The sequence below is a fragment of the Eretmochelys imbricata genome, chromosome 1 (assembly GCF_965152235.1).
Source record: "Eretmochelys imbricata isolate rEreImb1 chromosome 1, rEreImb1.hap1, whole genome shotgun sequence".
Taxonomy (NCBI): domain Eukaryota; kingdom Metazoa; phylum Chordata; order Testudines; family Cheloniidae; genus Eretmochelys; species Eretmochelys imbricata.
This window is the reverse complement of record NC_135572.1, coordinates 54,080,805-54,094,119: the sequence shown is the minus strand read 5'-3', so window position 1 is coordinate 54,094,119 and position 13,315 is coordinate 54,080,805. Positions and strand designations below refer to the sequence as shown.

The 13,315-nt window shown below is 37.5% G+C and overlaps 1 protein-coding gene across 1 annotated transcript in view; it reads left to right on the top strand.

Moving 5' to 3' along the window:
* The window catches only part of POSTN (periostin), a 48,283-nt gene extending 36,147 nt beyond the window's left edge, over positions 1-12,136 (top strand). Inside the window, exons 19-25 of the mRNA XM_077806591.1 lie at positions 960-1,037; positions 3,959-4,048; positions 4,903-4,983; positions 5,612-5,692; positions 7,949-8,035; positions 10,955-10,996; positions 12,099-12,136. Of these exons, the coding sequence (XP_077662717.1) occupies positions 960-1,037; positions 3,959-4,048; positions 4,903-4,983; positions 5,612-5,692; positions 7,949-8,035; positions 10,955-10,996; positions 12,099-12,136 (497 nt within the window). The remainder of the gene's footprint in view (positions 1-959; positions 1,038-3,958; positions 4,049-4,902; positions 4,984-5,611; positions 5,693-7,948; positions 8,036-10,954; positions 10,997-12,098) is intronic.
* Positions 12,137-13,315: the final 1,179 nt, after the last annotated feature.

Below are 13,315 nucleotides of genomic sequence, written 5' to 3'. Positions count from 1 at the left end.
ATATCATGCTGTTAGCACCAAAAACAGAGTAAGGGGAGGTGCAAAAACACATCTCCCTTTTGGGAACACCATAATACTCTGTAAAGAAACTGCACTGATGTTGTGTTTTAAACTTAGTCATGCATTACTCAACTGCTGCCTTACAGTTAGAGATGAGTCTGAGCCAGACATTCAAACTCTGCCTCCCTCAATCAGACTTTGGGGCCTGGTTCTTTGCTGTCTTAAATCATGTGTAGTTATTGTAGTCAGTATAAAATGGCTTTAAAATACTAACTGATTGGGATGGGGATCAAAGACAATAGCCACCTGCACTGACAGGTGTCCCTACCACACCAGTCCCTACAGGCTGCTCCATTGGCCTCCAGTATGGCTCTGTTTGAGATATGCTACCATTGGCTGCACAGTGGTAGCTGCAGAGAGATCTGACAAGGAGGTAAGGTTGATTGAAGCAGAGCTAACTGGGTATCTGAATGGTTAGCAGGAGACAGTCCCATGAAGAGAGTCAGGAGTCCTCCTCTGCCCCAGCCCACCTCCCAAATTTCCACGGAGCTCGTTCCATGCAGAGCTCTGGTGCAGAAGCATCTGTAGGGTTCCAAGGAGTGGAGACAATACCAAAAAGGAGATGTGTCCAAACTTATACCCAGGAAGGCAGATCCCGAGGAGATGATTTTGCCATAGACGGGACAGAGGCTAGTCAACAAATCTTTAAACTCCCAATATACAACAGGGTGAGGGATATTATGACTCCAACTGGTATGAGAAAATGCAAGGTTATTCAGTTGTTCTCATGAATGGATACACTTAGTTTTATTTTCTCATATAAATCTCTGGCATTATCCAAATGTATTATTATAACAATAAATAATCAAAATGGAATATTATATGTTATGGTTTTTGTGTGGAGGGTGTTAATGCCTTTTCTACCTTAGCTGATTTGAATATTATATATTTTTTTCCAGGCACGAAAATGCTCGAAGGGGAACCAGAATTAAAATTGTTCAGAGAAGGCGAGACAATAACTAAAGTGATTCATGGAGGTAAATAAACTTTCTGCGGCTAGACTTTATTAGCCAGAGTACTTATGAAAGCTTTATAGTTCCAAGTCAGGTTTTATTTCAATTAAGAGCCATGTGGGTTTTTATGAGTCATCGGATTTGCTTTTATTATTTCATTCAGGAAATATAGTAGCATTTAATTCCTACTTGTTACAGATTTTGCCTAACTCTTCCCAAATACACTGTATCTGATCAAGAATCAGGGGGTAGCCATGTTAGTCTGTATGCACAAAAACAGGAAGGAGTCTGGTGGCACCTTAAAGACTAACAGATTTATTTGCGCATAAGCTTTCACGGGCTAAAACCCACTTCATCGGATGCATGGAGTGAAAATTACAGATGCAGGCATTATTATACTGACACATGAAGAGAGGGGAATAGAAGTGGAGAACCACTTGTGAGGTAACTCCCTTCTCTTCATGTGTCAGTATAATAATGCCTGCATCTGTAATTTTCACTCCATGCATCCGATGAAGTGGGTTTTAGCCCGTGAAAGCTTATGCGCAAATAAATCTGTTAGTCTTTAAGGTGCCACCAGACTCCGTTCTGTATCTGATGTTATGTTTCCAGCATTTTACATGCTGGGTTGCCATCTGTCTCAATTTAATTGTGTTTGGTGGCTGTTGTCCTGCCTTCTAAAGTGCAGTAGGTAGAAGTGATAGAAAGTGAATATGTTTTGATATAGAAGTGAATCTTAGAAGCGTAGGACTGGAAAGGACCTCAATAGGTCATCTAGTCCACCCCCTGAATTCAAAGCAGAAGTAATAACTAGACAGTTCCTGACGGGTGTTCATCTAACCTGTTCTTAAAAACTTCCAATGATGGTGATTCCACAATCTCCCTTGGCAATTTCTTCCAGTACTTAATTACCCAGACAATTAGGAAGATTCTCCTAATGTCCAACCTGACTGCCCTTGCTGCAATTGAAGCCCATTGCTTCTTCTCCTATCCTCAGAGATTAACAAGAACAATTTTTTCACCCTCCTCCTTGTAACAAACTTTTATGTACTTGAAAACTGTTATCATGTCCAACTCAGTCATCTCTTCTCCAGCCAAACAAACCCAGTTTTTTCAGTCTTTCCTCATAGGTCATGTTTTCTAGACTTTTAATCATTTGTGTTGCTCTCCTCTGGACTTTCTCCAGTTTTTCCACATCTTTCCTGATGGTGCACAGAACTGGGTACAATACTCTAGATGAGGTCTTATCAGCATGGAAGAGAGTAGAAGAATTACTTCTCATGACTTGTTTACAACATTAATACACCCCAGAATGATGTTTGGGTTTTTTGCAACAGTGTTACACTGTTGACTCATATTTATCCTGCAATCCACTATAATTCTCAAATCCCTTTCCGCAGTACTCCTTTCTAAGCAGTCATTTCCCATTTTGTATGTGTTCCTTCCTAAGTGGAGTACTGTGCATTTGTCTTTATTGAATTTCATCCTGTTTACTTCAGACAATTTCTCCAGTTCATCCAGATCATTTTGAATTGTAATCATATCCTCCAAAGCACTTGCAACCCCTTCTAGCTTGGTATTATCTGCAAAATTTATAAGTGTACTCTCTAAGCCATTACCTCAATAATTTATGAAGATAAATTAACATAACCAGAACCAGGACTGATCTCTGTGGGACCCCACTCTATATGCCCTTCCAGCTTGACTGTGAACCACTAATAACTACTCTCTAGGAATGGTTTTCCAACCAGTTATGCACCCACCTTACAGTAGCTCAATTTCGGCTATATTTCCCTCGTTTGTTTATGTGAAGGTCATGTGACACAGTAACAAAAGCCTTACTAAAGTCAAGATATATCACATCTACCACTTCTTCCCTATTCACAAGGCTTATTACTCTGTCAAAGAAAGCTATTAGGTTGGTTTGACATGACTTGTTCTTGACATATCCATGTACTTGTCACCTTATTATCTTCTAGAGATGTTTGCAAATTGATTGCTTAATTATTTGCTCCATTATCTTTCTGGGTACTGAAGTTAAGCTGACTGGTCTGTAATTCCACAGGTTGTCTTTATTCCCCTTTTTTATAGATTGGCACTATATTCACCCTCTTCTCATCCTCTGGAATCTCTCCCGTCTTCCATGATCTTTTGAAGACAATCACTAGTGGCTCAGATATCTCCTCAAGTCAGTTCCTTGAATACTGTAGGGTGTATTTTATCAGGCCATGCTGACTTGAAGACATCTAGCTTGTCTAAGTACTTTTTAACTTGTTCTTTCGCTATTTTACCCTCAGATCCTCCCTCATTTCCACTATGTTCGACGTCCAATTGCCACTAACCTTTTTTCCTGTTGGCTGTTTTTTCCTGTTGGCTGTTTTTTGAAAAACAGCCAACTCTCTCAAACTATTTTTCCCCTTAGACTTGCTTCCCATGGGAGCTTATCTACCATCTCATTGAGTTTGCTAAAGTCTGTTTTCTTGAAATCCATTATCTTTATGCTACAGTTTTCCCTCCTAACATTCCTTAGAATCATGATCTCTGTCATTTCAAGATCACTTTCATCCACTTCCACTTTCCACGTGGACATTGGCATTTCCGCCCACTTTCCCAGGTCCTTGAATTGTTTCTAACTAATATGGGCCTCAACCAAAACTTTGGATATGACCATCCCTGGACTTGAGGGAAGCTTAGGTCCTGATCCAGATCCAAGCACTGAGGCCAACTCCATAGAGCCATTCTTCTCAGTATTATTAATTTGTATTACAGTATCACTTAGGGGTCCCAATCAAGATCATGTCCCCACGGTGCTAGGTGCATAGTAAGAAACAGTTCCTGCCTGAAGAGTTTACTATCTAAATAGAAAAGACAAATAAAGGGTAGAAGAGAGGCAATATAAGTACAGAGAGGTAATGTCTCTTTGAATTTTTAAAATATCATTATAGAGCCTATTATTAAAACATACACCAAAATCATTGATGGACATCCTGTGGAAGTGACTGAAAAAGAAGTGACAGAAGAGAGAATTATTCAAGGTAAACTATATGAAGCACCTTTCTAGTCACACTGGCTGAAATTTACCTTTCTGCACCACGCCAATCTATGCATTTCTGAGGTCCCACTCTGGCTTTTGTGGTGCACTGTGCAGAAAGGTGAATGCCATCCAAAATTCTTAAGCCCTTCCACTACTCCTAGGGAAGGCCAGCTCCTGGCTGTGGGTTGTACACAGATGTGTCTGCAATATTTTAAACACAATGTAGAAGTATCAAAAGTCAGCATGTTTCTATATTTCAAAAAGGAGTGTCTTTTGCAAACATTTCACTAATGTATGCCATGGTGGGTTTTTATTATTAATTATTAGTATTATTTTTTAGTTTTTTAAAAATGGGCCCATTTTCAAGATAAGAAGATTTCTGAGGAAAAAGGATAAAAAAAGTTCACATTGCTGCTATGGAAAGGACAATTTTATCAGTATTTCAAATAAAGCAAAATTTGGGAAGGTGGCAATATCTCCAAAATTAAATTTAAAATTTTAATATTAGCAATTAATGTATTACTAGCATTTAAAATAAATTAATGTATAATAAATCATTAATTAAGAAAAAAAGATAGGCATGGTGGGTAAAATTTTCAAAAGCACTTACGTGAATTAGTCTTCTAATTCCCATTTTGAAAATGGAACTTAAGCTCTTTGGAATCTAACTAAGTACCTTGGGAGAGTGGGTGGAGATCTCAATATTGCATTCTGGGGTCCTCTTTAATTATAATTTTGAACATGATGCTTCTGTTAAAGACAAAAAACATACTAGATGTTTCATAGGAGAAAATACATTAAAATGCAACAGTGTAGTCTTTGTTTCAATGCTGCCTCTTTTAAACTTTGTTTCAGGTCCTGAAATTAAATATACCCGAATTACTGCGGGTGGTAGAGGAGATATGGAGGAAAATTTGAAGAAATTGCTTGAAGAAGGTTAGTATTTTTCTTCTCAAAGAAAAATGTAGGCACCATGAGATCCACCCAGGTATTTAATTATTGGAAATTATGCATCTTACAATTTTAATAGATATACATATACAAGGTGGGCCCAAGCCACAAGTTCAGAGCTAGAGATTAAACAATCCAAAGTTTAGGAGTGCTGAGATCTGATCTATTATTTGATCTATTATAAAGATGTAGGGTTCCTTGAAATCTGAACCTCAAAGTTGAGGCTTGTTTGGATCTATATAAACATGTGCTTGAAATGCAGTAGAGAGCTTTATTTTTCAACATGTTGAGTTCCACATCAAGACAAGAAAAGAAGTCCCAGAAGCAGCTGTGAAAGACATACTACAAATGACCCATCATTGGTACCTGTCTCAATATGTACTTCATTAGCAATTCATTTTAAGTGGAACTGCTCATGTATACTGTATACCGAGAACTGATCAAAATGATTGCTTTTCTGTCATGATGATAACCAGATGTTTGGCATGGAACTTCTTATAATAAATGGATTTTGTAGTTATTCAGCTTGGTTCGTTAATGTAATGTAATGTAATTTAGAATTCTGAATGTCTTATGTAAATCAACTTTATGCCGTAAACATGTATCCTCTCAGAGGTTACCAAGGTGACCAAATTCATTGAAGGGGATGGTCATTTACTTGAAGATGAAGAAATCAAAAGACTCCTGCAGGGAGGTTAGTGAGTGTATGACAACTAACCTCTACATAACAGGTTCTGGTGATTGAAACCTCTCTCAGACAATTTGATCTCTTAACATTTTAAAGATTGACCTAGCTGATCTAGTTTAAATATAAATCTTCACCAAAAAAAAAAAAAAAAAAATGAAGAAAAAGGCCTCCTGAACTATAAGATGGCAAACTTTGAACAGCCAATTTTCATGCTCACATTGATAATGAACAAATAGAAGCTTGTTTGTTTTTTAGTCTTTAAAATGTTACCTAATTCAAACCTACGGGAGCAATGAAGATTTATTCCATTAGCTGCAAACTTTTTTCCAGGAAATCGTTAACTTTTAGAAACACTAATGAAATGGAAAGTGTTACAAGAGGACAAATCCATTATGCTTTTCTGTTATCCAGAAATGAATATTCATTGCCCTCAAGTTAACAATCAAAGGCATGTTTAGCATCTCTCTTTGAATACTGACAGGTAATGTGGGTCAAAATATTAACTTTAATTCTCTTCAAGTATAGCATTCCTGGTAATGATTCTCTCTCTCTCCCTCTCTCTCTCAATTCTAACAGTTTTAGCAATAAATAACCAGTGGATGTAGAAAAAAAGTAGAAAAATGTGTGCATATGAAATTATTTCTTTATCTATAAATACGGAATGTATTCTGCTTACTGCATAGATTAAAACAACTACTTGTAGTAGCAAAGGTGACAGTGAAAAAGAATTCAAGTATTCTGGGGAAATTTAGTATTGGCCTGACTAATAAACTCGAAAGGATATTTGTCTATTTCTCAAGTCATAAAGTAAAACCTCTGATTTAGATTAATTGAATCCATTTCTTCTTGTCATCTTTTTATTAATGACAAGTTTGGAAGTCAGTGAAGTAGGTCACAAACAACCTTGGACCTAATCCTACGGACAAATTCAACTAGGCTCAGATTCTCAAAGGCATTTAGATGCCTAACTTCTCATTGGAATTAGGCACCTAAATACCTTTGAATTCTGGGCCTTAAACATTTGCCTAAGTAAGGATTTAGAAAAGGCTGCAGGATATAGCCCTTAGCTCTTTTATAAAGTAAAACCATCACAGTAAACACTCATTGGTCTACCTTATCTTAACTGGTAGACTCAGCAGGCAAGCAAAGGACTGGTCATAGAGTCTGAACTGCTGCATTATCTTTACTCATAAGTTTCTCTAGGTCAGGATTTAAGGAACTGTGATTAGGGCAGTGTGGGAAAGCTTGCATTACTGCTGAATATAGTGTACACATATTAGCAGTAAAGTCTCCAGGGCTACCCATCTTTTATCTTTTACCTGCACTAAATTCAGTTAAAGCTATTTTAAAATTAAATTGAAAAATTACAAAAGATATAGCAGACAAATTAGAAGCACTGGACTAAATTCCATTGTCTACAGTGGAGGTGCAGAAGTCAAAAATGCTGAATTTATGCCCTAGGGGTGTGCAAAGCTCTAAAGTTGTGAATTAGAGTGGCCTGACACCTTGGATCTCTTCGGTATCTAGCTATTGCCCTAAATTATCAAGCTCTGCAATTAAATACAATTGATCTCTAAAGCTATATGACTCTACAGATTTATATAATGGTGATACATTGAGTATTAGTAATAAATTGGGTAATACAACATAGTCTCTTGAATTCTTTTCTTCTCCTTGCTATCATAAGGTGGTTAGTAAAAGCCTCTTGCTTTATGTAATGGAGCAAATGAGCGGATTATCTGTTTTTCTTCAGTCTTCTCTACACTTTTCCATGTTTTAATCAAGTCTTTTACACCACAGTACAGTAGTTCTAGCCAAGAAGAACAGCTACACATGCTGCATTGTGGCTTCCATAATAATGATGGTGATGGCTCCCTGCTCCCTCTGACTGCATCAGAGCACTTCTGTTTTACAACAGAGAATTCCCCAAGCACTTGAACAAACCTGAGTCCAGTCACAAATGTATGTCTTGCCTTTGTGCAAAGGAACACGCTCTCTAATGGGCTGTTATAAAATTATATATAATCCAGCAGAGCTTTCTGCACTAGGCAGGCTTTGTTGAAACAAAGCCCCAGTTCAGCCCTAGAGAAGGAGACTCCCCAGTGTCAGGGTTGAGAAAATTGGCAGGATTGTACAATGCTTATAACATGGCATCCTGCTCACCACTATGCCCCCAGAATGAAATGTGTCCTGACCAGGCACCCTTCATATTGAAAAATGCTATCCCAGATTTAACTCATTTGTTTTTAATGCTTATCATAGCTGGAACTGAGTACACCAAGGTTACTAAAGTAATTGAGGGAGAGCCACAGATTATCGAGAGAGAAATCAAGGAAGTCCATCTGGAAGGTTAGTTTGTCTAATAATGCAAAAGCACTGAGACCATCTTCATCTGCAGTGATCATCCCAGGTGGGGTTTTATAGTGTTTGTGCACATAAGTTGTTTAGCTCCGAAACTACAGTTTTAGCAGGAAGAGTTTTGACAATTTTTTTAAAGGATTTGATCATACGCTGACATTGAAATGACTCTCTGCAAAGTTTATTTTGAGGCTTATCCTAAATAAATTAATTGCCATGTGTAGTAGGCAAAGAAAAAGGTCTAGCTGCAAAATCTGGGCAAGAATACTAGAAAATGAGCATAATAAACTTACTGCCTTTTTTGTGAGCAGCACTATGAGAAGAATATGTAAGTTCTCAGTAACTTTAGTTTGTTTCCTGTTTCAATGTCCATCCATTATGCTAGGAGTTCTCAACTGCGGGGTCACAATCCTGGGGGAGGGCGGGGGGAGGGAGAAGGGACATAAACAGGTGGTGGGTTGCAATCATTCTTCCCTTCTCATATTGTTAAATGGGAAGGAGGTTCCAGTTAGGTGTTCTGGAACAATCTGTATAACGGGGGTGCTGAGAGCCATTGAACCAAACTGTAAACCCTGTATATGATGGAAACCACTTCAAGCCAGGGGATGCGGCAGGACTCCTAGTTCCAGCACCTGTGGTTCCAGTGGGATCCCAGTATTAAAAAGGTTGAGAATCACTGGAGTATGCAATGAAATTCTTAGGGACCACATTCATTCCTGGCTTATGCCTGGGCTGAATTTAGATGTTCTAGTTTAACTTGCAGTTACTTGTAAGTTGCTCACCTAACAGTACCTACTGTGAGTTAAAACAAAGCAGTGATTTCTTGTGATATTTTTGTGTGTCCTCTTTGAAGTAGCATTTCTAATCATTCAAGATCCGTTGCTAAAGTTTATCTATTTCTTAACTGTTCACATTCCAGATATAGGATACATAGAAACAAATATAGTTTCTGGTGAATGAAGTTTCTCATGTTATCTGAAGTACCAAGAAATTAATTTGTTTCAACTATATTTTCAACTTATGTTAACTTAATGGATTTTGCAAATGTGAAAGAAATTCAGAGGATAAATTTACAATATACCAGAGGATCTGTTTGGTTGGTTGTTTTTTACATAAATATTCACATTTTAATTGTTCAAAATGAAGTGCCGTATTTGTGTTTACAGGACTCATGATACATCTGTATAGATTAGGGGTGGCCAAACCATGGCTCGCGAGTTGCATGTGGCTTTTTTACAGTTAAAGTGTGGCTTGCAAAACTTCCCATACTCCTCCCCCCATTCTCCACCTACCAAACGTGGGGCTGGAGGAGCTTTGGGCTTCTGCCCAGCAAGGAGAAGGGGCTCAGGGCTTTATCAGAAGCAGGGTTGAAGCTCCAAACCCTGGCAGGCACCTCCCATGGGGCTGGAGTCCCAACACTCGCCTTCCCACAGCCCTGAGCCCTGGCAGGCACGTCCCAGCTCTCAAACATGTGAAGATTGTCATATGTGGTTTGGCGGGTCAGTAAGTTTGGCCACCCCGGTATAGATACTTATAGGACATATACTGCATAATGGTGCGCAGTAAACTCCGGGTTTGATCATACACAAAGAAGATGTGGAGCATTGTGTGTATAACTTCAGTGATAAGCAGGACAGGGAAGGCAGAGAAGTCTGATCTTCCATCAGTGAGAGAGATGCCCAATAGCTTTGAGCCTAATAGCTGATGTAACTTAATTCATTGAACAACCTCAGCTGGGAGGATATGTCCCTAAAGGGGGACCTGATTAGCTGGTGCGGCTTGCACTTAAGACCATGTGTCTGAATCAGCCATTTTCTGCACACATCTTCCACACTTTCAAGTGATGTAGGGAGCTTGAGACTCACTACTCCCCAGTGCAGAACTTCAAAACTTTACTTTGCTTGTAATCCAGTGAAAATAGAAGTGAAGACTGTAGATAGGTGCGAGAAACTAGTGTAGCCTGCTGTTCATTGTGAAGTGACTTCAAAGAAATCAAAGTGTTAAGGTAAACAAAGTAAAGTGCAAAGCTAGTTAACTGCATGTGTTAGTAAATACAGCCTTAGTCGGCTGATGGATTCTAAGGGGAAAACTCTCCACTCAGATCAATGGATCTTGACTCTAATATTTTTGGTCTCCCTTACATGTTCAGAACTCCTATTGACATTAACAGGCATTCCATGCATGTAATATCCGTGGCAAGATCTGCAGTGAGGATGTCAGAGAATATTTGTTTTTCTTCCTCTGGAATTTGTCTCATATTTATGTTTTCTTGCACTAATCTACAGATGTGGGTTACAACATTTAGCAAATGCCTGTAGAGTCACAGATCAAATGGATATTTTGAAAAACGTCTATTAATTAAGAGTGCCTCTCCAACATCTTACCTGTAAGCATCTCTTCTCAAAAGAAGGGAATTCTGGGAATCTAAATTGTATATACAACGGTGCTGCGACATCACAATACTGACTGCACTGTACATGGTTATTTGGAATTTCCAACTAGCATCTCAGGGATGGTTCATCTTCAAGAACTATAAAAAACAGTACAGGTCTTATGTTTCTCTTCTGATATCAGTAAGTTATCAATTTGCTACCCTTTCCAGGAAAAAATAGCTTGTCAGCAGCACAATCATCCTAACTCACGTTAGGGATAATTCTGTAGTTTTAAAGGATTTTTTTTGTTATGATTTGTAGAATGAACAAAATGACAATGTTTTATAATTTTTTCTTAGTACAAGCCTTTGTGTTGCAGGTCATCAGTAATCCCAAACTTGTTAAATACCTACAACAGTGTTGACTTCATTTTTTAAGCTATGAGTTTCAAATCAGCTGTTGATTTGAATTAGAATTGAACTCTAATTCAAATACTTGTTTATAAATCATTCCTGACTGCAATATTTCTATTTTGTAGAAGCACCAGCAAGGAGACCAAAACCACCCAAAAAGGCACAAGGTACAGGAAAGGAAGCATTTTCATATTATACTTTTTCTAAGGATATTTTTAAGACAATAAACCTTTCCTGAGACTAAAATACATTCCAGTAAAAAGAACGGTAGTCATTTTTCACTGTTTCAGAGTAACAGCCGTGTTAGTCTGTATTCGCAAAAAGAAAAGGAGTCCTTGTGGCACCTTAGAGACTAACCAATTTATTCAAATAAATTGGTTAGTCTCTAAGGTGCCACAAGGACTCCTTTTCATTTTTCACTGTGTTCTTTTGCAAGGTTGGTAATGTTAATGTTTTTTTAAAACACTAATATGCCTGAAAAACAACTCCTAGGGACTTTGTTCTGTATAAACAGGGCTGCAGATTTCATTTATTGAAACAAAGGTTGAATAGTGAAAAGGTATTAACCAGTACTTCGACTCTGAATACAGGCTTTATAAAAATGGCATTGTGGAGTTCCATCTTTATTGTGTTTCACAAATTTGATATCAACCTTGGTTGCTTGATAAGTAAAAGGATGTTTTTTACTTTGCTAACTGCCAGGCCTGCAACTCAATGTGACATCTGAAAGTCAAGCTAGATACTTTGTTTCTCATGAATTGGCAGCTGCAGCAAAGATAAGCCAGTCATACCCTTGGCTACACTAGTTGAAGCCCATTGTCTCTAAATGATGTCCTCAGATGGGTTTGTGTAACATCGTTAGCTTTTACTGGAGTAGCAGATGGGCATCACTGAAAGATAGTTGGGTTGCATTTGGCCTGCAGCACTGATATGGTGAAGTCATTAAGAATTTTGCTGGCATAAGGAATAAATAATAACTGTGTAAGGGCCTCAGGATTTGTCCCACTAAAACTAGATATGGGATTAAGAGGGGTCTAGATTCCAAGTATTCTCAAAGTTTGGGGGTATTTGGATCCAGGGTTTTAGTGTAGCCTATTATCAAATGAGTAGATGTCCATGAAGTTCAAAGTCAGATCTGTTGACTTCCATTGGGCTATTTGAAGGAGCAAGAACGGATTTAGGACAAATTAATTTTTTAAATACTTTACTGACCTATTGACTATCCATTATATTTGCAAATAACTTTCTCCTATTATGTTTTGCCACTAGGAACACCACGGAGAAGGACAAGGCTAGTTCGTCCTTAGAGCTTTCCAGTGAGATAGAGTCCATAGAACTAAAAATGAATAGCCTGATCTTTGAGAGGAAAAGAAGTTGTTTTAAAATAAAATCAAAAGGAATGTGTCATTTGCTAATCAAGTATAAACTGAACCATGAGCCCACACAAAGGGTCTGATAGTGTAAACATTCACTACTGGGCTTCGTGCCCACTAGCATGAGAAGTCTATTAAAGTAAATGAGACCTCTCTTGGTAGTAAGCATTATTTAGAGTGAAATGCTGGCCGCACAGAAGTCAATAGCAAAACTCCCATAATGTCAGCAGAGCCAGGATTTCACCCTATGCCTGGTAATAAGTGTTTACAGAATTGGGCTCAAACTGAGCAGGGAACATTTCAGAATGTAAATTTTATTATTTCTTATAAATGAGAAATATACATGAAATTAGATCATTTCTAGAAATATATCGTTTTGGTGACTTGATGATGGGTAATCTAGGGCGAGTTCTATAAATCTAGCACTTTTGGTTCAGTAATATCATGCATTTTGATGTCAACTTTCATCATGTTTTTAATGTCATTATGACACCAAAAACATTACCTTTTTTAAATTAACAATTATACCATATATTAAATGTATCATCTAGTTCTGCATTACATATTCAAACATTTCCTGGTAATATGGCTAAAGGATTTTCTAAAAAAAATCACAAATTAATTTCCTAAAATTTATTTGGTATAGGATTGTGCTGGTGACATTTTCATCTATTAATAAAAATAATTCCTATTATAGGAATCCTATAGCAGACACAAAACTTAAGATACTAAAGGGATAACATTTTAAGTAAGAATGAGCCCTTGAATTGTTAAAGCATAAGGGATAAATAAAATGTATGCAAACTGTTACCTCTGCATGGAAACAAGCATAACAATAATTGGGGCTTGATATGAAAGCTTTTATATCAAACATGCTTTGCTAATGTCTGGTACTAATGTGGGTTTGTTTGTAAATTATGTCATTTTTATAACTCCAGTTTTGTACTCATAAAATGTTTAAGTCATTTGCCTTTTGCAATATTTTTATGTCAAATGTTGGAATGCAACTATTTGAGAAGAAAGAAAAAAAAACATTTCTTCAAGGTGCCTTAATTCTGCAGAACCAAGGTTTAGGAGGAGTCATTAGATGTGCTATTATTCTTCTGTTTCGAA